The sequence below is a fragment of the Microtus oregoni genome, unplaced genomic scaffold, assembly GCF_018167655.1.
Source record: "Microtus oregoni isolate MIOR12 unplaced genomic scaffold, Mior012 000005F_ref0000423, whole genome shotgun sequence".
NCBI classification, from domain to species: domain Eukaryota; kingdom Metazoa; phylum Chordata; class Mammalia; order Rodentia; family Cricetidae; genus Microtus; species Microtus oregoni.
The window spans coordinates 34,889,457-34,916,360 of NW_024543064.1; the positions used below are offsets into that span (position 1 = coordinate 34,889,457).

Genomic DNA, 26,904 nt, shown 5'->3' on the forward strand with positions numbered 1-26,904 from the left:
TTCTACCCATGCTTCAGTGCCATAATCAAATGTATCAACATTGAGTGTATGCAAGACCCATTCTTCCAAGGGCGCTGATCTGAGCTTTAAAGGACCCAAAATCCTTTTGCATTCCACATTTGCATTTTCATAAGCCAAAGACTCAATCATTATACGTCTTGCTTCTGGGTCAGATATCCCTATTTGTACAGCCTTAGTTAATCTTTGTAAAAAGTCACTAAAGGGTTCTCTCTGACCCTGTTTAACTCTGACAAATGATTCCATTCTCTGTCCTGGGTCTTGTACCCTGTCCCAAGCCCTTAAGGCTGCTGTAGTACACATGGAGAGTGTGTTTTCATCCAAATTAGCTTGTTCCTGAGGATCGGAAAAGAGCCCTTCACCTAGAATTTGATCTAGGGAAATGTCAATTCCCTTCACTTTTTCCTGCTGTTCTAAGAGTCTAGCCTCTTGCCTGAATAAGCATTTCCATTTCAATTGCGGTCCACTCTCAAGTACCGCAGAGCTCAGCTGGAGCCAGTCCAAGGGGGTTGCTCTGCTTGTCGTGGCCCAAGATCTTAGCATCTCTTTAACAAAAGAGGCTTGCATCCCAAAAGTCATGACAGCCTGTTTTATTTCCTTGAGATCATTCATACGGACAGGCTCCCATGTATCCTCCTTGATGACCCTAGGGTTTTTGGAACCAATCACCTTCTCTGTTGTTATTACTGGGAAGGCAGGTAGAGCTGTAGGTAGAGCTTTGTGGAAATTGTCCCAGAGAGACTTACCCACAGATGTAGTTAAAATTTGCCTTTCTACCTTTTGCTCTTCTTCATCAGAATTTAGAAATTCCTCAATCTTTTCAATTCTAGTCACCATTGCCTTCTGCAATGTCTGAATCTCCTGTCCAGAATTATGTTCCAAAGCCTTCATTGAGGATTCTAAAGTATGAAGTTTGTCCGTTAGAGATAACATCTCATCTTTGGACATAATTTTTATGGCATAAACGGTGCCTTCTTGTATTGACAATCTTTCCGTCAATCTGTCATAAGCTTTAGACAAAATCCGATTGTCACATTCAGCAGTTTTGATTCTCTCAGTTAATGTTCCGTTTCCTACAGAAAGGAACTGAATCTTATGGTCCAGATCAGCTGTTCCCTCTTCCATAGTAATGAATTTCTCCTTAATATCAGCCACTAATGTTTCAGTTCCTACAGAAAGGGACTGAACCTTATGATCCAGATCAGCTGTTCCCTCTTCCATAGTAATGAATTTCTCCTTAACATCAGCCTGGAGAACTTCAAACTGATTCTTGAGAAGATTGTTATCAGCCTGGAGAACTTCAAACTGATTCTTGAGAAGATTGTTATCATTCTCAATTGTTTTTAAGCGTTCAATCTCTGCCTTAAGAATCCTGGATTCGTCTCGTAAAGACTTTATCATATTTCTATTATCAAACCATTTGGTGCCAATGAAAACTACGAATCCCAGAAGGATCCATAGATGTGGGGTGATAGACACCTCTTGTAAAATCTCCCACATGGTACAATTAAAAAAACTGTTAAATTCTTGAATACTAATGTGTTCAGACATTTTATTTATAAAAGAAAAATTTTTTGCCTGCAATGATTGGTTCGTGCCAGTGGTGGTTTCTGTGTTTTTGGAGCCTGTCCTAGAACTAGCTCTTGTAGACCAGGCTGGCCTCGAACTCACAGAGATCCGCCTGTCTCTGCCTCCCAAGTGCTGGGATTAAAGGCGTGCGCTACCACTGCCTGGCCCGCCTCAAACTCACAGAGATCTGCCTGCCCTTGCCTCCCAAGTGCTGGTATCAAAAGCGTGCGCCACCACTGCCTGGCCAAGTCAGCTTTTGTTGCAAAACCGCAGGTACTTGAGCTTCTGCTAATTCAGGCAGTGGGGTTCCGCTGCAAAACTTAGCCAAGGCAGGCAGAATGGGCCTGTGTGGCCGAGTATGTCTCGGACTCGGCACTGGGGCCGGAGTCACGAACTGAAAAACAGCACCCGGGAGGGTGCTCTGTTAGCTAGCGGGCTACCCGCTTGAGTCGGGGGCAAAATAGCCCCACGTTGGGTGCCAAAATGTAGCGGCGTAAACGAATGCAGACAGATTGTAAGAATATATATAGTTTTAATGTAGAAATAGACTTACAGAACCACCGTTCCCGTGGAGACCAGGAAAGCAGAAGAGACAGCTCGGAGCACGCTCGCCAAATTTATAGGCAGACATTAGCCCGAGGCGAACACGCCCCCTAAGGGGCGGGACTTATGCCTACAACTGAGGAATCAAAAAACGGGGCAGTGGGCCCCTGGTTCCAGGGCCCACAAAAATATGGGAACAGGTTCATCAAAAGGACCAAAGAGGTCTCTTTAGGGATGGAGCATGAATGGACTTGTGTGCCTCCTCCGACTTCATACTAATGCCCCAAATGGGAGTACAGCTCATCCCTGTTCGGGTGCCTGGGTTTTTACCCCAAGGAAGTGTGGGCCTTATCCTGGGGCGAGGATCGCTTACCTTACAGGGTCTTATTGTCCACACTGGTATTATTAATAACCAACATACTTCTGAAATTCAAGCATTGTGCTCCAGTCCAAACGGAGTCTTTTCTATTAGCAAAGGAGACAGAATAGCTCAGCTACTACTCCTTCCGGGTGAAGCCCATCAAAAACCAGGAGATAGACAGATGGGATCCTCAGGTCAGGACTCGGCCTATTTGGTTGTCAGTCTTCAGGACCGACCGAAACTATCCCTCTGGGTTAATGGCAAGCACTTTGAAGGGATTCTGGACACTGGAGCGGACAAGAGCATAATTTCCTCCCACTGGTGGCCAAAATCTTGGCCAATCACTGAGGCATCACATTCACTACAAGGTTTAGGATATAATGCTCACCCAACCATTAGCTCCTCGGTCCTTATCTGGAGAACCATGGAGGGACAACAAGGACGGTTTACCCCGTATGTGCTCCCCCTGCCGGTTAACCTATGGGGAAGGGACGTTATGCAAGACATTGGATTAACATTGTCTAATGAATATTCACCACAAGCTACTGATATAATGAGAAAGATGGAGTACGAAGCAGGAAAAGGGCTGGGTCGCCTAGGACAAGGACAGATAGAGCCGGTAGCGCCCAACCCTAACCAAGAAAGACCCGGCCTGGATTTTTCCTAGGCGCCACTGGGGCAGCACGACCTATACCATGGAAAACAGAGACTCCAGTGTGGGTTCCCCAGTGGCCACTGACCTCTGAAAAATTGGAAGCGGTGACCAAGCTTATTACAGAACAATTAGCTTTAGGATATATAGAACCATCAACCTCCCCTTGGAATACTCCCATTTTTGTCATTAAAAAGAAGTCAGGAAAATGGCGTTTGCTACACGATTTAAGAGCTATCAATGAGCAAATGCATCCTCTCGGAGCAGTGCAACGGGGGCTCCCCGTACTTTCTGCCCTGCCCAAGAATTGGAGCCTAATAATAATAGATATTAAAGATTGTTTCTTTTCTATTCCATTGTACCCTGCTGATAGACCTCGCTTTGCATTTACTATCCCTTCAGTTAATCACATGGAGCCTGATAAACGATTTCAAAGGAAAGTTTTACCCCAGGGTATGACCAACAGTCCTACTATGTGCCAATTGTATGTACAGGAGGCTCTAAGACCACTACGAGAGCGTTTTCCACAGTTGCTTATGGTCCATTATATGGACGATGTGCTTATGTGTCATGAGGATTTAAAGGTCCTCGAAAAGGCCTATCCATTACTACTTAAAAACTTACAGCTTTGGGGCCTCCAGATAGCTGCTGAAAAGATTCATATTGCTGATACTGGCCAATTTTTAGGCTCCATTGTTCTTCCAGATAAGATCCTCCCACAAAAATTAAAAATTTATAAAAAAGATTTACGAACATTAAATGATTTTCAAAAATTATTAGGAGACATTAATTGGCTACGACCTTTTTTAAAGATTTCCTCCGCTGATTTAAAACCCCTGTTTGACATCTTGGAGGGGGATGTTCATATTACTTCCCCTCGGGCATTGACACCAGCGGCAGAGGGAGCCTTAACACTAGTGGAAAAATCCATTGAGGAGGCACAATTGTGCCGTATTGATGTGACCCAACCATTTTCTCTTTGTGTGTTTAAAACAAGGAAATTGTCCACTGCTGTGTTATGGCAAAATGGACTGTTGCTGTGGATTCATCCACATGCTTCCCCTCAAAAAATTATTGACTGGTATCCAGCAGCTATAGCTCAGATTGCCCTTAAAGGACTGAAAACATCTGTTAGTCATTTTGGTAAACATCCAATGGTTATGATTGTTCCCTATACTTCCCTTCAGATACAAACCTTAGCCACCACTTCTGATGACTGGGCCATTTTGGTCACCACCTTTTCAGGGAAAATCGATAATCACTACCCCAAACACTCTTTGCTACAGTTTGCTGCATGTCATCCCATTGTGTTTCCCCGGGTAACATCTTCCATCCCGCTAAAAGACGGAATGGTGGTATACACAGATGGCTCCAAAAATGGCATGGGAGGGCTGGAGAGATGGCTCAGAGGTTAAGAGCATTGCCTGCTCTTCCAAAGGTCCTGAGTTCAATTCCCAGCAACCACATGGTGGCTCACAGCCATCTGTAATGGGGTCTGGTGCCCTCTTCTGCCCTGCAGGCATACACACAGACAGAATATTGTATATATAAGAAATAAAATAAATATTTAAAAAAAATGGCATGGGAGCTTATGTTATGTGTTCCTAAGTGTTTTCAAAAAATTTCCCTGCCACCTCACTCCAGGTGGTGGAATGCATGGTAGTATTAGAAGTTTTTCAAAAATTTCATTGCCCCCTCAACATCGTTTCCGACTCTGCCTATGTGGTCAATGCTGTCAAATTACTTGAGACAGCTGGAATTATAAGAACTACCAGCACAGTGGCATTTCTTTTCCACAAACTGCAAGAATGTTTATTAAACAGAAGAGCTCCATTTTTTATTACACACATTAGAGCACATTCAGGCATCCCAGGTCCTATGAGTTCGGGCAATGATTTGGCTGATTGCACTACACGACTAGCTGTGGTGGCCCTTGCCTCCCCATTACAAGCTGCAAAACTCTTTCATAATAACTTTCATGTTACAGCTGAAACCCTGTGTAGGCGCTTTTCTCTCACTAGAAAGGAAGCTCGTGACATTGTGACCCAGTGTCACAATTGCTGCCAGTTTCTCCCTATTAGACACACTGGGATAAATCCCAGAGGAATTTTGCCTTTACAGGTATGGCAAATGGATGTTACTCATATCACTGCTTTTGGAAGACTTCAATATGTGCATGTGTCAATTGACACAGGCTCTGGCATTCTTCATGCCACACCTCTCACAGGAGAAAAGGCTTCTCATGTCATTCAACATTGCCTTGAGGCATGGAGTGCATGGGGCAAGCCCACATTTTTAAAAACTGATAATGGGCCTGCCTATTCCTCTCAAAAGTTTAAGCAATTTTGTTTGCAAATGCAAGTTACACACAATACAGGCCTGCCCTATAATCCTCAGGGACAAGGCATTGTTGAGCGAGCACATCGCACACTTAAGTCTTATCCAATTAAACAAAAAAGAGGAATAATGAAGGAGTTGCCCCCGACACCAAGAGTGACCATTGCCACTGCTTTGTTCACTATAAATTTTTTAAATTTGGATGACCATGATCAGACCGCAGCGGATCGACACTGTTCGCAGCCATGGCGGCCAAAGGAACTTGTAAAATGGAAAGATGTGTTGACTAATGAATGGAGAGGCCCGGATCCTATTTTAATAAGATCCAGGGGAACTGTTTGTATTTTTCCACAGAATGAAGAATATCCTTTCTGGGTCCCTGAACGGCTAACAAGAAAAATCTTGGAACGGAAGGATGGCGGGGATCACTCTCATGCTGATCGTGTCGACCTTTCTGTTGTCGATGCCGGTGATATCTTCGCGAGTTGAGAGCCGCCATTGTCCAGATCAACTCTACCTGCCTTGATCTGTCCTTCACAGAGGGACTGTCTGCTGTCTCATACTTCAAGGAATGGGTGGGGGTGGAATTATTTGGTGCAGTCATTTGCTGTGGATTGGTGTTACTTCTCTGACTGGTCTGTAAGCTCAAAACCCAAAACAAAAGAGATAAGGTGATGATTGCACAGGCTCTGGTCGCCCTAGAACAAGGGGCTTCCACTGATATTTATGCTCAAGCAATAGGCCACCGACTGGACGGCTCTTGCACACCTGGAACTCAGGTTCACTGCACAAGGTAGAGTGTTCAGCCTGACCTCCCAAGAGGGGTGTTGAGCTAAGGGCATCGCACAGAGAGTGGTTCTCTCTGAGAGACATGCTGTCCTGCATAAGGGTTGCCTGCCTCATTTTCCCTTTCCCAGAAAAAATGGCAGAGGGCAGGTCGAAAGCATCCCGGGGTCAATGAATCAGTGAAGGCAAAAGAAAGTATCGGCTGTGCAGAGAGGACTCCACTCTGCACTGCCCAGAACTCCAGGATGGCTAAGGTTTCCTGAACAGCTGATTTGATGATCTTATTATTTGGCTCTTGTTCAGTACCCTTGGTGGCTACAGGGTTAATAAACTCATTTGTGACCAAGGGTAGAACACACTGTGAACAGAACACAGTGCAAGCACATGGGTCTGAGCCTAGTCCCCAAAAACCACCTAAAAATGCCATGACCAAAGCTATGTGTTTGTTGTCTAAATGCAGGGGAGACAGGTAGATTGCTGGTTAGCAAACCTCAAATAAGCATCAAGTTCAGGGGCATTGTCTCAACACAGAGCACATGGCTCCCAACTGCTTCTAAATTCTAGCCTCAAGAAGACTAAGACATGCTTCTGGCCTACACACAAATGCAGTCTTGCCTTGCAGCCTAGGTTGGCTTTAATCTTGCACTCATCTCAGAGTTCTGGGAGTAAAGAACTGATAGGCCTGACCATTAATTTTTAATTTTATTTTTAGGATTTTATTTATTATTTATTATTATGTATGCAGTGTTCTGCCTGCAGAAGAGGGCACCAGATATCATTACAGATGGTTGTGAACCACCGTATGGTTTCTGGGAATTGGACTCAGGACCTCTGGAAGAGCTCTTACCAGTGCTCTTACCAATGAGCGAACTCTCCAGCCCTTGACCATTTCTCTTTTCTTCCTCTTAAATCACATATTCATGCGGAGAGGGGAACATCAGTGTATATGGGGTCAGAGTACAGCTTCCAGGAATCAGTTCTCTCCTTCCATGAGTATGGATGGCAGGCTTGATGGTAAGATTCTTTAAGCCTTTAGTAGTAACATCACTACTATAGATCCTACAGTTTCAAAGTCGTTTATGTAAATAATTACTTGGCTAAGCCCTATGTGGTGGGTACCATTTAAAGGGTGTATACACCTAGGATCCTCTAAATCAGCAATTCTCTGCCTGTGGGTCAAAACCCCATTAGGAGCGGAGGAGACTTCACAGGGGTAGCCTAAGATGATTGGGAAAACAGGGGTAGCCTAAGACCATTGGGAAAACATTTACATTATGATTCAAAACAAAATCACTTATTTCAATAACAATGAAAGTGATTTTATTGTTGGGGGTTACCACAACATAAGGAACTGCATTAGGAAGATTGAGAACCACACCTCCAAATAGTATCTTGCAGTACTACACAAAAATATAACAGGCATGAGTCCAATATGTGAAGGCAGCTGCTGATTTTGAGTCTGTGTTGAATGCATTTGTCTTGACCAATGTAAATTGAGTCTTGACTCTCTTTGACGAGCTTTGGGAAATAGTCAAAATAAATGTGTTTCTTTCACACATCTTTCATCCCAACACTCAGAGGGCAGAAGCAGGCAGATCACCGAATTAGAGGCTAGCCTGGTCTACAGAGTGAGTTCCAGGACAGCCATAGCCACACAGAAAAACCTTGTTTTGAAAAACTAAAAAAAGTGCTTTTTCAAAACCCAAATTCTACCCCAAATATATCTACTAAAGTGGGATTCCACAGGGGAAAGGTATCAAGGGCCAGGGGAGAGAGGTGGTGGAGAGACACTGGGGCTAAGCCAGCTTCGTGCTCTGCTGGAATTCTGAGGCTTGGTAAGCATGGAACTAAGACGTACAGATGTAGTGCTAGGGTGTTCTGAGGGCTGGGATAAGCCTAATAGGTCCAAACGTTGTGCAGGTAGGGTGGAAAAGTAGATCTTCTGTTCTTCTGAGTACCATTCTGCAGGAATCACTGCATCCCGGTAGGTCCAGTCACACCAATGGAAATTGAAGCCTTCAAGCAGAGTGATGCGGCCAGCTCTTGTAGGAACCCAATCAGGGGGCTTTCTGGGTGGCAAATTTGGCACTTCAATCCCTGGCAGCAACATTACCCCTCGGATAGCAAACCAGCCCAAATAGGGTATATGCACACACCTGCTATGTACTGAAGAGAAGGGTAAAGAAAAGCAGAGTTACAGAGGCCATTTTGATACTAAGTCCAGCTACCATTATTGAAGCTTTTTTTCCTTCAATTTATTTTTATGTGCAAGCAGTACCTACAGAGGCCAGCAGAGGGTGAGCAGCCAACCTTGTGGGTGATGAATGCTACTCTTCTGCAAGAGCAACAAAAGGCCTTAACCTTAGATCTAACTGTGGAGGCTCTACTTGAACTGATTGAGATAGTAACTGCCTAAATAATAAAAAAAATCCTAAAAATAAAATTAAAAATTAATGGTCAGGATTATCAGTTCTTTACTCCCAGAACTCTGAGATGAGTGCAAGATTAAAGCCAACCTAGGCTGCAAGGCAAGACTGCATTTGTGTGTAGGCCAGAAGCATGTCTTAGTCTTCTTGAGGCTAGAATTTAGAAGCAGTTGGGAGCCATGTGCTCTGTGTTGAGACAATGCCCCTGAACTTGATGCTTATTTGAGGATTGCTAACCAGCAATCTACCTGTCACCCCTGCATTTAGACAACAAACACATAGCTTTGGTCCTGGCATTTTTAGGTGGTTGTTGGGGACTGGACTCAGACCCACGTGCTTGCACTGTGTTCTGTTCACAGTGTGTTCTACACTTGGTCACAAATGAGTTTATTAACCCTGTAGCCACCAAGGGTACTGAACAAGAGCCAAATAGTAAGATCATCGAATCAGCAGTGGATTTCTTTCCGCACAGCCGATACTTTCTTTTGCCTTCACTTCTCTGGTGCTTGGATTACAGGTGTATCCCACACCGTTTATGTGGCAGCAGGCTTAGAACACAAGGGCTTTGTCCACACCATGCAAACTGTTCGTTTCTGTCAACTTGACAGTAAACCATTGTCACCTGGGAGAGGAAACCCCAACAGAGAAATTCCCTAGATCAGACTGGCCTGTGGGGATTTTGTGGAATTGTTTATTTGGGGGAGTGGGGGGCATACTAGTTGACTTTAAAGGGTCCAGTCCACGGTAGGGCAGCAGCTGGTCATGGGCAGACAAGTAATTCTTCAGGTACTCACTCAGCCTTGGAGAACAGGAGAGCTGCCACCATGGTAGTGGCGAGGGGAGGGGCCAACATACAAATTTTTAAACGTTCACTATAGTGCAATGCAAATAATACAAGACCTTGTCTCTAAAAGAATAAATTGAATTTTAAAATCATTATTTATGATGAGATTCTCAGGTGCCAGGTTTCTTTGGTATCTGACAAATACTTTTTCTGAGTATTGTATTTTCTTACACTCTGAAACTTTGTTTTGTTTTTCATATTTCAGACAGGGTGTCTCTATGTAGACCAGGATGGCCTCCAACTAACAGAGATACCCCTGTCTTTGCCTCCTAAATATTGGGATTAAAAGTATTCACCCCTCAAGACCTGGCCTAAAACTTTTTAAAACAATAAAAGTTTTCAATCTTTTTCTTAAGTCTACTGCTAACATAAGAGTTATTTGGCATGTGTGCCCCAAGTAAACACAAAGCCGTCTGCCAAATAAACAGCAAACCATTACGCAAGCCAAGCCTGCAGATTCTCAGACTATTCTGCTTGTTATGATTATTCATACAAGCCCCGCCCACTCCTTCTCCCATCCACTGAGGCAGGCTGATCTTCAGCTTCCAGCTTTTTCCAGTCTTTCTCTCGGAGAGGCATCTTAGCTTCTGCCTCTCTCCCCACTTCTCTGCTTCCCTCCCTTCTCTGTCTCTCTTTTCCTCTTTCTCTCTCTCTCTCCCCCTCAACTCCCTTCTCCCCTTTTGCCTTTCCCTCCGTAGCTCACTGAATAAATATTTACCTCATTCTACATATCATGTCTATCCATGTTTCTGTCTCCTGTCTGCCGGCCATGTGTCTTCCTGCCTGGGCCAGCCACTGCTAGGGAACCATCAGCCATCTCTGCCTGGCACTGGCTGCTCCCAGGGCCCACTGCCTGCCACCACATTGCCTGCTACCACCATTTGGGGACGTACAACATTTCTGCTGCCTACTGCTGCACGGGATCTTGCCACATTTAAAAAATTTATATCACTGCTGTTCCACAACAGTTTTCAGTACAAAGAGTATTTCTGTCCAGTCGGTGGTGCTGCACACCTTTAATCCCAGCACTCGGGACGCAGAGGCAGGTGGATCTCTGGGAGTTCGAGGCCAGCCTGGTCTACCAGAGCTAGTTCCAAGATAGGCACCAACAGCTACAGAGAAACCCTGTCTTAAACCCCCCCCCCCGAAAAAAGTATTTCTATCCCACACTAACGTCACAAAAGCACTATGGGAACTTTTAAAAGAGTTTAACTTACACAAATCATAGGTTTAAAGTAGAAAAGAGAATGTATAGGAAACATATTTAGTTTTGAGACCCTCTTTTGTTTTTTTTTTAATTTATTTATTTATTAAGGATTTCTGCCTCCTCCCCGCAACCGCTTCCCATTTCCCTAACCCTCCCCTGATCAAGTCCCCCTCCCTCATCTGCTCAAAGAGCAATCAGGGTTCCCTGACCTGTGGGAAGCCCAAGGACCGCCCACCTCTATCCAGGTGAGACCCTCTTATATGCTAAAGTAGCATTAGACACCAGGCAGCTAACATGAATGGGAGAACATACATGTGTGTAAGGACTCCATTAATACATTTTAGAAATTCTGAAAAAGATCCGGGCGGTGGTGGCACATGCCTTTAATCCCAGCAATTGGGAGGCAGAGGCAGGCTAATCTCTGTGAGATCGAGGCCAGCCTGATCTACAAGAGCTAGTTCCAGGACAGCAACCAAAAAGCTACAGAGAAACCCTGTCTCGAAAAATCCAAAAAAAGAAATTCTGAAAAAGGAAAAGGCCCAGACTGTGGCTTCTGTTCTCATGGCTTGCCATGACCAACTACATTTTAATTATTACTATATATGTAAAAATGACATGTATGTACCTTTGTGAAGGTGTAGAGTGTACATGTCCATGTATGAAGTTGTATATGCACGTGTCCGTGCACATGAGTGTAGGCATGAATTCCCCTGGAGCCACAGTTACAGGCAGTTGTGTGCTGCAATGCCTGGGTGCTGCAAGTCAAGGTCGGTTCCTCTGTAAGAGCAGTAAGTGTTCTAACTACTGACCCTTCTTTCAGTTCCTCTGTCTCTTTTAACTGTTGTTTTGGTTTGGTTCTTGTTTTTTCAGAAAAGGGTTTCTCTGTGTAGCACTGGATGTCCTGGAACTTGCTCCATACACCAGGATGGCTTTGAACTCAGAAACCTGTCTCTGCCTCCCAAGTGCTGGGATAAAGGCATGCACCACCACACCTGGCTTTCTGACAAATGTTTACTATCTATAAAAGGCAGTGAAGGCATGAATAAGCACACAACCCTACCAAACACAAAGGCCAGTGATAGACTCAGCAGAGAGAATAACAGCACCTGCTGACAACCTGAATCCCATTTTTTTTTTGTTTTGTTTTCCAGACAGGGTTTCTCTGTTTGTTAGTCCTATCTGTCCTGGAACTATCTTTGTAGACCAGACCAGTCTTACCTTGAACTCAGAGATTCGAAGGCCTCTGCCTCCAGAGTGCTGGGATTAAAGGCATAGGCCACCACCCCTGGGGCAAATCCCACCTCTTTTTTTTTTAACAGGATGGTAGGAGAGAACCAACTCCTGCAAGCTGTTCTCTGACCTCTACCTTAGAGCAGCCTTAAGACATAAGCTACCACACACATAGATGCACACAAATTAATAAATGAAATACTTAAAGTTGCCAGGCCCAGTCGCATGTATCTTTAATCCAGCACTCAAGAGACAAAGGAAGGAAGAGATCCACTTGCCTTTGAGACCAGCTTGATCTACACTGTGAGTTCTAAGAACAACCAAGTACACATAAAGAGATCCTGTTTTTTGTTTTTTCTTTTTGACAGCCAAATCTTTATTAAGGGATTGGGTCTCTGCGGGTGGGGGGGGGTGGGTCTTGTGCCCTCACTACACAGCTTGTTAATTGTCACTGTCTCCAGAATCCTGTGGCTTCATCGCATATGGACGCCTTGGAGGCCTGGAGAAGGGCTCAATGTGCAGGGCTTCGAAGACATCATCCTCTCGGAAGGCCAGGCCCACTGTGGCTGGGGCCTCTGGCCCTGCTGTCAGGCTAGTGAAGCCACACTCGCCCAGAGTTTTCCCATCATCAAGGAGTTGGTCGCCCTTGTACAGCCGCTGCTCATCTGGTGGCCGCTTAACGATGCTCTCAACGATGCGCTTCAGCTCGAATATGGTACTCAACTCCTTGGCATCCGTGAAGATGGTGGTCTTGTGGCGCCGGATCATAAGAAACACGTCCATCCCGGAGACTGCTTCTGGCTCCACGCTCCAGCACAACCACGCTCAGTCCTGAGATCCTGTTTTTAAAATATCAAATTAAATAAAACTCACCTTGGGTTGGATTTAAGAAAGGTTGTTTTGTATTAAAACCTGCATTTATTAGTTAGAGGAATCAGGTACTTGAGCCATAGTGAGCATGTGGAGGTGAGAAGAAAACTTGGAGTTCAATCCTTCCACACACTGAGCTTTTGTGGTTGGTTTTTTCAAGACAGGGTTTCTCTGTATAGCTCTCCTGGTTGACCTGGAACTCCCTTTGTAAATGTAATGTCTGTCCTGTCCCTTCAGGAGACAAGCCCCGCCCTCCCAAGTCTACAGAGGCAGGAGGATCTTCCTTCTGCTTCCTGCCTGCAAGCTCTCCCTTTCCTCCCTCTCTAAGAGGTAGTTTCTCATCCCTCTCCTCTCCTCTCCCCCTACATCCTCTCTCTGTTTCTCTCTCTCAGCCTCTTTCTCCTCATTCCCCTCCTCTGCCCTCTCCCTTATCTCCTTCCCTTCCACAATCCACTAAACAAATAAACAACCTCACTCTTGATTGCCTTGCCTATCCATCTCTGTCTCTCACCTGCCAAAGCTCCTCTGGGACCTGGTGATCCGCCAAAGTCTCTCACCTGCTGTGTGGCTCCCTGCAAATTTTAAGGTTTCAGAGGAACAGACCACAAAAATGGCTTACAATTACCGAAAGATATGATAGAAAAACAAGCATTTTGGCCAGGCAGTGGTGGCACACGCCTTTAATCCCAGCACTCAGGAGGAAGACGCCAACGTAGTCTACAAGAGCTAGTTCCAGGACAGCTAGGACTGTTACACAGAGAAACCCTGTCCCGAAATACAAACAAAAACAACCATGCATTTTGGGGCCTGGTTATGGCCCAGTTAGTAGTGCTTACATAGTACGTACAAAGTCCTAGGTTCAACCTTTGACACCATCAGATGTGGTGGCACACAACCTGTAATCCCAGATCCCGGGAAGTGGAGGCAGGAGGATCACAAATTCAAGGAATCCTCGATTACATAGTGAATTTGAGGGCATCCTGAGTTAAATGAGAACTTATATAGAAAGAAAAGGATGGCCGGGTGGTGGTGGTTCACGCCTTTAATTCCAGTACTCCAGAGGCAGAGGCAGGCAGATCTCTGTGAATTTGATGCCAGCCTGGTCTTCAAAGGGAGTTCTAGGATAGCTAGGGCTGTCACACAGAGAAATATTGTCTCAAAAAAACAAAAAATGAAAATAAAACAAAGCTAAAAAGAAAGGTTTTAGGTTGTGTCTGTTTGCTTTTGAAGATGGCTCAATTTCACAGAAACTGAGAAGAAACTACAACCATACAGGCTGAGCTGCTAAGGACGAGGAGGTGTAGAGAATCTGGAGTAAGTCTCAATAAACTGTAGCACAATGAACAAAAACACAGACACAGATATTGGGGTTCAACCTGAAGACCAGAAAAGCAAACCAGCCAGACACTACCACATACCTCTCCTTCAGTCCGAGTATGGTGGCAATCCTGCCTCCAGGAATCCTCAGAATGAGACTGGCTGAGAGCTGTCTCCTCCTGTCTTATATTCCTCTCTAGGGCGGGGATTAAAGGCGTGTACCACTCCCGCCCAGTTTCTATGAGAAACTAATGTGGCTTCTTGGATTAAAGGTGTGTGATGCCATTGCCTGGTCTGTGAGGCTGACCAGGGTGGTTCTTTTACTCTCCGATCATCAGGCAAGCTTGATATACTAAAATAAAAATGAAATACCACCACAATAAGCAGTCTGACAGTGTGACTGCCTAGATCTAGTGCCCACCAGAGTACCACACGATCCTCTGTGATCTTATCAATACTGCCTCACACCAGCATCTGAACCCATTCTACTCACCGCAACAGGGGAAATCATTGCTTTCCAAGTTCACCTGAACTTGGAGTCAAATGTGTATCTATAAATGTCAATAATCTGGGGCGGAGATCACAGGAAGGAGTGAGGTGAGAAGGAAATGTCCAGCAGATTCGGTCTCATGTGGGTGAAGACACGTAGAAAACACACCAGGGACACCAGGCCCCTTTATTTTAAAATAGCTGAGGAGCAAGAATGGCTGAATAGGGAGATGCCTCAGGGAAGAGGGCACATACCAGAGGGGATGAGAAGACTGCCTCGGATGGACTCTTCATCTAGCTCATCCTTCTTGCAAGTCTTACAGGTCACTCCGCAAGACCTTGGGGCCCTGAAGGAACAGATTCTCTCGCCCAGGTCTGGGAGTATGGGACTGAGAGGTGCTGATTTCCAGGCTAGAAAGGGTGTTCTGAAGTTCTAAGAGGAAGTAAAATGAAAAACCAACCATTAGCGAGACTGTGATGTACATAAAACCAGGCCCTGGACATCCTGGAAAGGACGCGTAGGCCTGGTTTGTATATGCCCATGCACAGGTGCTTCTCACTGAGGACCTGTTTCTCTCGCCAACTGCAATGAGTGATGTAATGGGGAATATAGTGGTACCTGTCCTGGAACTAGCTCTTGTAGACCAGGCTGGCCTTGAACTCACAGAGATCCTCCTGCCTCTGCCCCCCTCTTGAGTGCTGGAATTAAAGGAGTGTGTTACCACTGTCCAGGCCTTTCCCTCATTTAAAAGATATTATTCCTGTGTATGTATGAATATACCCATGGGGCTCAGAGGGCAGTTTCATGGATTTGGCTCTCTCTCCTTTACATGGGTCCCAGGGGTCAAACTCAGGTTCATATGCTCGTGTGGCACACAGTGCCTTTACCCCCACCTCACTGTCCTGTCCTCGTCTTCACCACCTACTCATGGAAACTCCTAAAGAACAACCGAGGGCTTTTTTTTTTGAGCCCTGACCTTGAGTTACTCTACCCCAGATTTTCGGGAGACAGCCGGGGAACACAAAGTTTTAAGAACAAAGCAGGCAACTTGGGCAGTGGTTGCGTATGCCCAGCCCTCGGAAGGCAAGGGCTGGAGTTTTTTGTGAGTTTGAAGTGAACCTGGTCTACATAGTTTTAGAACAGCCAGATTTATTAAGAAAAATCCTCTCCCCAAAACAAACAAATTAAATAGATCAGGCCTGGCTTGGTTGCAGGTGCCTTTAATTCCCCTATTTAGTGAGCAGAGGCCTGTACCTCTCAATGAGTTCAAGGCCACCCTACACAGGGAGTTCTAAGCCTGCTAGAAGTGTAGAGAGACCTTGTCTCAAAAACAAAAAGAAATAGAGCAGGAAGTTGGTAAGGTAACTCAGTGAGGGAAGGTATTTGCAGCCAAGCCTGACAGCCTCAGTACATCCCCTGGGACCCACATGGTTGAAGGAGAGACCTGACTCTAGCAATTGTCCTTTGGCCTCCATAAGGGCATACAGAACACAGTAATTTATTTTATTTTAAAATTACTATTTATTTATTCATTTTTAATTTTTATATTTGGTTTTTCGAGAGAGGGTTTCTCTTTAGGTTTGGAACCTGTCCTGGAACTAGCTCTTGCAGACCGGGCTGACCTTGAAGCGCAGAGATCCACCTGCATCTGCCTCCTGAGTGCTGGGATCAAAGGCGTAGGCCACCACCGCCTGGCCCTGCTTACTGTGTTCTTAAACTGTGTTTCCCGGTTGTCTCCGGAAAATCCAAAGGCCAAGTATTCCAAGGTCACAGCTCAAGGAAGCCCTCCCTTATTCCTTAGAATGTTTCTGAGTAGGTGCTCAAGATGAGGACAGGGCAGTGCGGTGGGGGTAAAGGCACTGTGTGCCACACCAGCATACCAACCTGAGTTTGATATCTCGGACCCATGTAAAGGCGAGTGAGCAAAATCCATGAAACTGGCCTCTGAGTCACATAGGTACATTCATATATGCACAGTAATAATTTCTGTCAACTTAACAGTAAACTATTGTCACCTGGGATAGGAATCCCCAACTGTGGAATTGCCTTAACACAGGGGACTGGTTGGGCGGTGGAGGCACACACCTTTAATCCCAGCTCTCAGGAGGTAGAGACGGGCGGATCTCTGTGAGTTCCAGGCTAGCCTGGTCTACAAGAGCTAGTTACAGGACAGGCTCCAAAGCTATGGAGAGTCCCTGTCTTAACAAAACAAAAAACAAAAATGTTGGCCTCTGGGGATTTTGTGGGATTTTTTTTTTTTTTTTTTTTGGTTTTTCGAGACAGGGTTTCTCTGTGGTTTTGGAGCCTGTCCTGGAACTAGCTCTTTTTTTTTAATGTGGGGAGGCTCATTGATTTAGAGGGGCCCAGTCCACTGTACACGGTAAGTACCATTCCTAGGCAGCAGCTGGTCCTGGGCTGTTTTAAATTCACTTACCCCAAGTTGCTTTCAATCACAAGATAACACAGAAAGGAGAAGCAAAGCAGACACCAGGCAAGCACTCCATGAAGAGCTACACCTCCAGCCCTGAGGCAGCTCTTAAACCTAATATGTATGAATAGTGGGAGCTATGGAGATGGCTCAGCCACAAAGTGCTCTGGTGAGGAAATGAATTAGGTTCATGGAGCCTCTATGAAAAAAGAAGTCAGGCCGGACAGACCATGCTTATAAAACCAGCCCTGGAGAAGCAGATTCTGAGAGCCGCAGCCACACCCACATGTCAAGTTCCAGATCTATGAGGGATTCTGCCTCAAAGAGTAAGGAACTGCAGCGATGGTGGAGATAGAGAGAACGTGAAAGACTCTAAATGCATTTCTAAGCCCCCTCAACCCTAAGACATTTTTCTAAAACCTTACACTCACTCTCTCTTGGAAACGGGACAGTCGCCCACACACACACATGCTGGGCTGCTCATCACCCTGTGTCCTTGTGAATAATCTTCAAACATAACTCCATTCTGGGAATTGAGGCAAAGACAACCCACAGATGTTGCCTCAGTTCCTGATGGATTGATTTAGTCACTGGAACAAGGTCAGGAAGACCACAGAGATGCTCTTTCTCTCTCTCTCTCTCTCTCTCTCTCTCTCTCTCTCTCTTTCTCTCTCTTTTTGTTTTTTGAGACAGGATTTCTCTGTAGCTTTGGAGCCTGGCCTGGAACTTGTAGACCAGGCTGGCCTCGAACTCCCAGAGATCCGCCTGCCTCTGCCGCCCGAGTGCTGGGATTAAAGGCATGCGCCACCGCGGCCCGCCTAGAGATGCTCTCTTATCTCACCCGATCCCACGGCTATTCTCTGGCCCTGGAATAGATCAATCACTGCTAGTAACCCTTTGAATAAGCCAATCCAATAAGTTGGAAAACAACCTGTAGGTTCCCCACTTTTGTCTGTGGCTTTTTACTTTAAAAGATGGACTGTAACAGCAATCAGATGTCCTTCATATCTCGAACCTTAAGGGCCCTGCTGTGACAGAAAAAAATTCTCTTACTTTTGCATTAATTGAGGCTTTGTGAATGGTGTCTGGACCAAATTATCCCTGATGTTTGGACTTCTAGTCCAACAAAAGTCCCTCATTAGAGCAACAGACTGAGCTCCCAAGGTCCAGTTGAAGAGCAGAAAGAGGGAGAAGATGAGCAAGGAAATCTGGACCACGAGGGTTTGGTCCACTAACTGAGACAGTGTGCCAGTTCTAATGGGAGCTCACCAAATCCAGTTGGACCGGGACTGAATGAGCATGCGACCAAACCAGACTCTCTCAATGTGGCTGAAATGGGGGGGGGGGGGTGAGAAGTCATTGATAAAGAAACTTCATCGGGTGATGGATGGAGATAGAGACAGAAACCCACATTGGAGCACTGGACTGAGCTCCCAAGGGCCAGATGAAGAGCAGAAGGAGGGAGAACATGAACAAGGAAGTCAGACCATAAGGCTTATTACTATGTTAAGTAATATAAGAAATAATGTGTATATTTCCTTTGCTACCCCTTTTAAAACATGTTCTCCTGTACTACTGGACTAGCATCAAACATGCTCTGGAACTGGCTTTGAAATTCTGACCCTCCTGCCTCTCCCTCCGAAGAGTTTAGAATACTAGCTTGCAGACAAAACACACCTGGCTCTTTTTTACTTTATTAATTTTGACGACAGATCTCACGTGGCCTAAGAAATAAGGAAGGGCTCCCTTGAGCCCTGATCTTGGATTACTTGGCCTTTGGATTTTCCATCGACAGCCAGGAAACACAAAGTTTTAGGAACATTGTAAGCAGGGCCAGGCGATGGTGGTGCATGCCTTTGAAACCAGCACTCAAGAAGGGGGCAGAGGCAGGTAGTTTGTGAGTTCAAGGAGAGCCTGGTGTACAAGAGATAGTTCCAGGACAGGTACCACTATATTCCCCATTATATCACTCATTGCAGTTGAGGACAGAAACAGGTACTCAGTGAGAAGCACCTGTGCATGGGCACATACAAACCAGACCTGTGCTTCCTTTCCAGGATGTCCAGGGCCTGGTTTTATGCACATCACAGTCTTGCTAATGGTTGGTTTTTCATTTTACTTCCTCTTAGAGCTTCAGAACACCCTTTCTAGCATGGAACACAGCAGCTCTCAGTCCCATGCCCACAGCCGTGGGTGAGAGGATCTGTTCCTTCAGGGCCTCAATGACTTGCAGAGTGACCTGTAAGGACTTGTAAGAAGGATGATCTAAATGAAGTGTCCACCCGAGGCAGACTTCTCATCCCCTCTGCTATGTGCCCTCTTTCCCGAGGCATCTCCCTGTCCAGCCATTCCTGCTCCTCAGGTAATTTAAAATAAAGTGGCTTGGCTCTCCCTGGTGTGTTTTCTACGTGTCTTCACCCACATGAGATTGAATCTGCTGGACATTTCCTTCTCACCTAACTGCTTCCTGTGACCTCTGCCTCTGATTTCTGACATTTATAGATACACGTTTGACTCAAGTTCAGGTGAACTTGGAAAGCAATGATTTCTCCTGTTGCGGTGAGTAAATGGGTACAGATGCTGGTATGAGGCAGTATTGATGAGATCGCAGAGGAGCGTGTGGTACCCTGGTGGGCACTAGATCTAGGCGTTCACACTGTCAGACTGCTTATTGTAGTGGTATTTCATTTGTATTTTAGTAAATCAAGCTTGTCTGAAGATCAGAGAGTAAAACAAACACCCTGGTCAGCTTCACCGACCAGACAGTGGCATCACACACCTTTAATCCAAGTAGCCACACTAGTTGGTCATAGAAACTGGGCGGGAGTGGTACACGCCCTTAATCCCTGCCCTAGAGAGAGATATAAGACAGGAGGAGACAGCTCTCAGCCAGTCTCATTCTGAGGATTCCTGGAGGCAGGATTGCCACCATACTCGGACTGAAGGAGAGGTATGTGGTAGTGTCTGGCTGGTTTGCTTTTCTGGTCTTCAGGTTGAACCCCAATATCTGTGTCTGTGTTTTTGTTAATTGTGCTACAGCTTATTGAGACTTACTCCAGATTCTCTACACCTCCTCATCCTTCGCAGCCCAGCCTGTAGGATTGCAGCAGGCTTCTCAGTTTCTCTGAAATTGAGCCATCTTCAAAAACAGAGACAACCCAAAACCTTCCTTTTTATCTTTGTTTTATTTTCATTTTTTGTTTTTTGAGACAGTATTTCTCTGTGTGACAGCCCTAGCTATCCCAGAACTCCCATTGTAGACCTGGCTGGCATCAAATTCACAGAGATCTGCCTGCCTCTGCCTCTGGAGTACTGGAATTAAAGGCGTGAACCACCACCACCCGGCCCTTTTTTTATTCTTACATAAGGTCTCATTTTACTCAGCATGCCCTCAAGTTCACTATGTAACCAAGGATTCCTTGAATTTGTGATCCCTCTGCCTCTACTTCCCGGGATCTGGGATTACAGGTTGTGTGCCACCACATCTGATGTTGTCAAGGGTTGAACCCAGGACTTTGTGAATGCTATGTAAACACTATTAACTGGCCTATAACTAGGCCCCAAAATGCATGGTTGTTTTTGTTTGTATTTCGGGACAGGGTTTCTCTGTGTAACAGTCCTAGCTGTCCTGGAACTAGCTCTTGTAGACTAGGCTGGCGTCTCCTCCTGAGTACTGGGATTAAAGGCATGTGCCACCACTGCCTGGCCAAAATGCTTGTTTTTCTATCATATCTTTTGGTAAATGTAAGTTATTTTTGTGGTCTGTTCCTCTAAAAACTTAAATTTTGAGGGGTACTATAATTATCGAAAGGTAATATTCCTGTGCTGGAGAGATAGTTCAGTTGTTAAGAGCCCTGATTGCTCTTGTTAGAAAACCTGGGTTCAGTTCCCAGCACCTGCATGACATTTCACAACCATCTGCTTCCATGGGATACGATTCTCCCCTCTGGCATCTGATGGCACCAGGCCCTCATGTGGTGCCCATACATACATGTAGGCAAATGACTCATGAATTAAAAATAAATACACACTTTTATAAAGGTGATATTCCATACATGAGACCAAGACAAATAATCGAGGGACAGAAAACATTTTAGTCTCACACATTTCAAATAGTATATATTGTCATTTTAAAATAAATCATTTTCACTCTTCCTCGCTTGTTTCCTGCGTAGGTGGGTGGCGGACGGAGGCGGTGAGCTCCGGAGTCCGATGCTTCGAGCGGCGGCCGGCGAGATTTCACACTGCAGGACCTGAGCCCTTTCGTTGGTGGCACGCAGGTCGGTGTGCCTAGGCGGAGAGCGTGGAGAGACCTAAAGGTAGAGGCGCAGCTCCCTGCCGCTTTGCTCCTGCAGCGGGAAGCTGTACCTCGCCTGCAGACTGAGCTGAACTCTTTTTTAGTGCAGCAAGCATCTGTTGGAGGAGTAACTCCCAAGGAATCAAAGATGAGTAAGAGCAAAGACGATGCGCCTCATGAACTGGAGAGCCAGTTTATCTTACGATTGCCCCCAGAATATGCCTCAACTGTGAGGACGGCGGTGCAGTCTGGACACGTCAACCTGAAGGACAGACTGACCATTGAGTTACACCCTGACGGGAGGCATGGAATCGTCAGGGTGGATCGAGTGCCCTTGGCCGCAAAATTGGTAGATTTGCCTTGTGTTATGGAAAGCTTGAAAACCATCGACAAAAAAACCTTTTACAAGACAGCAGATATCTGTCAGATGCTTGTATCCACAGTAGATGGTGACCTATACCCTCCTGTGGAGGAGCCGGTTGCCTCTGCTGATCCCAAAGCAAGCAAGGAAAAAGATAAGGACAAAGAGAAGAAGTTTCTTTGGAACCATGGAATCACTCTACCTCTAAAAAATGTCAGAAAGAGAAGGTTCCGGAAGACAGCAAAGAAGAAGTATATTGAGTCTCCCGATGTGGAAAAAGAAGTGAAGCGGTTGCTGAGTACCGATGCTGAAGCTGTCAGCACTCGTTGGGAGATAATTGCTGAAGATGAAACAAGGGAGACCGAAAATCAAGGCCTCGATATCTCCTCTCCAGGAATGTCTGGCCACAGGCAGGGCCATGACTCACTAGAACTTGATGAGCTTCGAGAGATATTCAATGACCTCAGCAGCAGCAGTGAAGATGAGGAAGATGTCAACATCATTGGCACCGAGGAAGATCTGGAGAGGCAGCTACAAGACAAGCTCAATGAGTCAGGTGAACAGCACCAAGAAAATGAAGGAACCAACCAGTTGGTTATGGGAATTCAGAAACAGATTGATAACATGAAAGGCAAGCTCCAGGAGACCCAAGACAGGGCAAAGCGCCAGGAGGATCTCATCATGAAAGTAGAGAACTTGGCTCTCAAGAACAGGTTTCAGGCTGTTCTGGATGAACTCAAACAAAAAGAAGACAGGGAGAAGGAGCAGCTTAGTTCTTTGCAGGAAGAACTAGAATTACTCCTAGAGAAGTGAGAATGTTGATTTCCGTTTTTTGACTGGTCAGCTTGAGAAAATTTTCATTTTCATAATACGATCTCAGAATTATTCTCTATAGTGTTGGGAGTTTTTTTGAATTTTGTTGGCTGTTTTTAGAAATGTTACCAAGGTTTTCATTCTTTAGGAAGTATGGTTACATGGGCAGGTGTAGGTGTAAGATTAGTGAACAGTTGAACTTTAATTGTTCACCATAGGACATGATTACATTTGTCTCTTTTCTAGAAGTTTTTATTTCTATTCTGTGATGCTAAGATCAGTAAGAAGCTAGCCTATGGGCAGTGAAGTTATTTTTATTTTTTTTAATATATGTATACAGTAGCTATTTTATTAGCTACCTAGGAAGTTTCCATGTATAGAAATGTAAGTTTTTGCACAAGTTGTTTCTTGCACAATAAGAGCTTCCAGTTTTTGCATTATAAAAAAAATAAAAAACAAAAAAATCATTTTCAGATTTAAAAACTCAAGGGTGGCAGCTGGGCAAGGTGGCACATGTCTAGACACAGAGGCAGGCAGATTTCTGTGAGATCAAGATCAACCTGGTCTATTGTAATTGTAAAAATAAAACACTGCACAGTTCCCTGAGGGTCGGCAGTGTGTCCCAGGCAGGGAGCCACACAACAGGTGAGAGTCTTTGGTGGATCACCACGTCCCAAGGAACTATGGCGGGTGAGAGACAGAGATGGATAGGCACAGCATGCAAGAGTGATGTTGGATATTTGTTTAGTGGATTATGGAAGGGAAGGAGACAGGGTAGAGGGAGGAAGAAAGGGAATGGGGAGAAAGAGGCAGAGAGAGAGAAACAGAGAGAGCATCTAGGGGGGAGAGGAGAGGAGAGGGAGGAGAAACTACGTCTTAGGGAGGGAGGAAAGGGAGAGCTTGCAGGGAGGAAGCAGAAGGAAGATCCTCCTGCCTCTGTAGACTTGGGAGGGCTGGGCTTGTCTCTTGAAGGGACAGGACAGACATTACATTTACAAAGGGAGTTCCAGGTCAACCAGGACAGTTAAACAGAGAAACCCTGTCTTGAAAAAAACCAACAACAAAAGCTCAGTGTGTGGAAGGATTGAACTCCAAGTTTTCTTCTCACCTCCACATGTTCACTATGGCTCAAGTACCTGATTCCTCTAACTAATAAATGCAGGTTTTAATACAAAATAACCTTTCTTAAATCCAACCCAAGGTGAGTTTTATTTAATTTGATATTTTAAAAACAGGATCTGGGGCGTGAGCGTGGCTGTGCCCGTGCATGGAGCCAGAAGCAGCCTCTGGGATGGACGTGTTCCTCATGATCTGGCGCCACAAGACCACCATCTTCACGGTTGCCAAGGAGTCGAGTACCGAATTCGAGCTGAAGCACATCGTTGAGAGCATCCTTAAGCGGCCATCAGATGAACAGCAGCTGTACAAGGGCGACCAGCTCCTTGATGATGGGAAAACTCTGGGCGAGTGTGGCTTCACTAGCCTGACAGCAGGGCCAGAGGCCCCAGCCACAGTGGGCCTGGCCTTCCGAGAGGACCATGCCTTTGAAGCCCTGCACATTGAGCCCTTCTCCAGCCCTCCAGACCGTTCATATGCGACGAAGCCACAGGATTCTGGAGACAGTGACGATTAACAAGCTGTGTAGTGAGGGGCCCAGGCCCACTCCCTAACCCCAGAGACCAATTCCCTTAATAAAGATTTGGCTGTCAAAAAGAAAAAACAAAAAACAGGATCTCATTATGTGTACTTGGTTGTTCTTAGAACTCACAGTGTAGATCAGGCTGGTCTCAAATGCAAGTGGATCTCTTCCTGCCTCTGTCTCTTGAGTGCTGGATTAAAGATACATGCGACTGGGCCTGGCAAATTTAAGTATTTCATTTATTAATTTGTGTGCATCTATGTGTGTGGTAGCGTATGTGTCAAGGCTGCTTTTAGGTAGAGGTCAGAGAACAGCTTGCAAAAGTTGGTTCTTTCCTACCATCCTGTTAAAAAGAAGAGGTGGGATTTGCCCCAGGGGTGGTGGCCTATGCCTTTAATCCCAGCACTCTGGAGGCAGAGGCCTTCGAATCTCTGAGTTCAAGGTAAGACTGGTCTGGTCTACAAAGATAGTTCCAGGACAGATAGGACTGACAAACAGAGAAACCCTGTCTGGAAAAAAAAATGGGATTCGGGTTGTCAGCAGGTGCCATTATTCCCTCTGCTGAGTCTATCACAGACCTTTTTGTTTGGTAGGGTTGTGTGCTTATTTATGCCTTCACTGCCTTTTATAGATAGTAAACATTTGTCAGAAAGCCAGGTGTGGTGGTGCATGTCTTTATCCCAGCACTTGCGAGGCAGAGACAGGTTTCTGGGTTCAAGGCAAGCCTGGTGTGTGGAGCAGGTTCCAGGACAGCCAGGGCTACACAGACAAACCCTTTTCTGAAAAAAACAAGAACCAAACCAAAACAACAGTAAAAAGAGATGGAGGAACTGAAGAAAAAAGTCAGTAGTTAAATCATTTATTGCTCTTACAGAGGACCCAACCTTGACTCACAGCATCCAGGGATTACAGCACACAACTGCCTGTAACTGTGGCTCCAGGGGAATTCATGCCTACACTCACGTGCATAGACACATGCACATACAACTTCATACATGGACATGTACACCCTACACCTTCACAAAGGTACATACATGTCATTCATACATATATAGTAATAATTAAAATGTAGTTGGTCGTGGCTGGCCATGAGAACAGGAGCCACAGTCTGGGCCTTTTCCTTTTTCAGAATTTCTTTTTTTGGATTTTTCGAGACAGGGTTTCTCTGTAGGTTTTTGTTTGCTGTCCTGGAACTAGCTCTTGTAGACCAGGCTGGTCTCGAACTCACAGAGATCCTCCTGCCTCTGCCTCCTGATTGCTGGGATTAAAGGCGTGTCCCACCACCGCCCGGAATTTTTTCAGAATTTCTGAAATTATTAATGGAGTCCTTACTCACATTCAGGGGACTGTACGTTCTTTCATTCATGTTATCTGCCTGGTGACTACTGCTACTTTAGCATATAAGAGGGTCTCAAAACTAAATATGTTTCCTATACATTCTTTTCTACTTTAAACCTATGATTTGTGTAAGTTAAACTCTTTTAAAAGTTCCCATAGTGCTTTTGTGACGTTAGTGTGGGATAGAAATACTTTTTTTTCGGGGGAGGGGTGTTTCAAGACAGGGTTTCTCTGTAGCTGTTGGTGCCTCTCTTGGAACTAGCTCTTGTAGACCAGGCTGGCCTCAAACTCCCAGAGATCCACCTGCCTCCTCATCCTGAGTGCTGGGATTAAAGGTGTGCGGCACCACCGCCTGGCCAGAAATACTCTTTGGACTGAAACCTGGAGTGGAACAGCAGTGCTATGATTTTTTTTAAAATGTGGCAAGATTCCGTGCGGCAGTAGGCAGCAGAAATGTTGTACGTCCCCAAATGGTGGCAGCTGGCAATGTGGTGGCAGGCAGCAGGCCCTGGGAGCAGCCAGTACCAGGCAGAGATGGCTGACGGTCCCCTAGCAGTGGCTGGCCCAGGCAGGAAGACACATGGCCAGCAGGCAGGAGACAGAAACATGGATAGACAACATGTAGAAGGAGGTAAATATTTATTCAGGGAGCTACAGAGGGAAAGGCAAAAGGGGAGAAGGGAGTTGAGGGGGAGAGAGAGAGAGAAAGAGGAAAAGAGAGACAGAGAGGAGAGGGAAACAGAGAAGTGGGGAGAGAGGCAGAAGCTAAGATGCCTCTCCAAGAGAAAGACAAATAAGAGAGCAAGCTCAGGCTGGAAGCTGAAAATCAGCCTGCCTCTGTGAATGGGAGAGGGAGTGGGTGTGGCTTGTATGAATAATCATAACAAGCAGAATAGTCTGAGAATCTGCAGGCTTGGCTTGTGTATTGGTTTGCTGTTTATTTGCCGGATGGCTTTGTGTTTACTTGGCCCACACATGCCAATTAACTCTTATGTTAGCAGTAGACTTAAGAAAAAGATTGAAAACTTTTGTTGTTTTAAAAAGTTTTAGGCCAGGGCTCGAGTTGTGAATACTTTCAATCCCAATATTTAGGAGGCAAAGACAGGGGTATCTCTGTGAGTTGGAGGCCATCCTGGTCTACATAGAGACACCCTGTCTGAAATATGAAAAACAAAACAAAATTTTAGAGTGTAAGAAAATACAATACTCAGAAAAAGTATTTGTCAGATACCAAAGAAACCTGGCACTGAGAATCTCATCATAAATAATGATTTTAAAATTCAATTTATTCTTTTAGAGACAGGGTCTTGTATTATTTGCATTGCACTATAGTGAACTTTTAAAAATTTGAATGTTGGCCCCTCCCCTCGGCCCTGCC

At 45.4% G+C, this 26,904-nt stretch overlaps 4 protein-coding genes across 4 annotated transcripts; 3 read left to right on the plus strand and 1 right to left on the minus strand.

The window, feature by feature from the left end:
- Positions 1–2,408: 2,408 nt before the first annotated feature.
- On the plus strand, positions 2,409–3,240 carry LOC121448861 (endogenous retrovirus group K member 7 Pro protein-like). The gene has a single exon (XM_041653124.1). The coding sequence runs from the start codon at positions 2,409–2,411 to the stop codon at positions 3,156–3,158; it is 750 nt and encodes a 249-aa protein (XP_041509058.1). The 3' UTR covers positions 3,159–3,240.
- A 9,174-nt stretch (positions 3,241–12,414) lies between these two features.
- Positions 12,415–12,756, minus strand: LOC121448878 (elongin-B-like). The gene has a single exon (XM_041653136.1). The coding sequence runs from the start codon at positions 12,754–12,756 to the stop codon at positions 12,415–12,417; it is 342 nt and encodes a 113-aa protein (XP_041509070.1).
- Positions 12,757–21,517: 8,761 nt separating this feature from the next.
- On the plus strand, positions 21,518–22,549 carry LOC121448871 (transcription initiation factor TFIID subunit 7-like). Its single transcript, XM_041653130.1, has one exon. It carries the CDS (start codon positions 21,524–21,526, stop codon positions 22,547–22,549), a length of 1,026 nt encoding a protein of 341 aa, XP_041509064.1. The 5' UTR covers positions 21,518–21,523.
- A 1,291-nt stretch (positions 22,550–23,840) lies between these two features.
- Positions 23,841–24,182, plus strand: LOC121448880 (elongin-B-like). The gene has a single exon (XM_041653138.1). The coding sequence runs from the start codon at positions 23,841–23,843 to the stop codon at positions 24,180–24,182; it is 342 nt and encodes a 113-aa protein (XP_041509072.1).
- Positions 24,183–26,904: the final 2,722 nt, after the last annotated feature.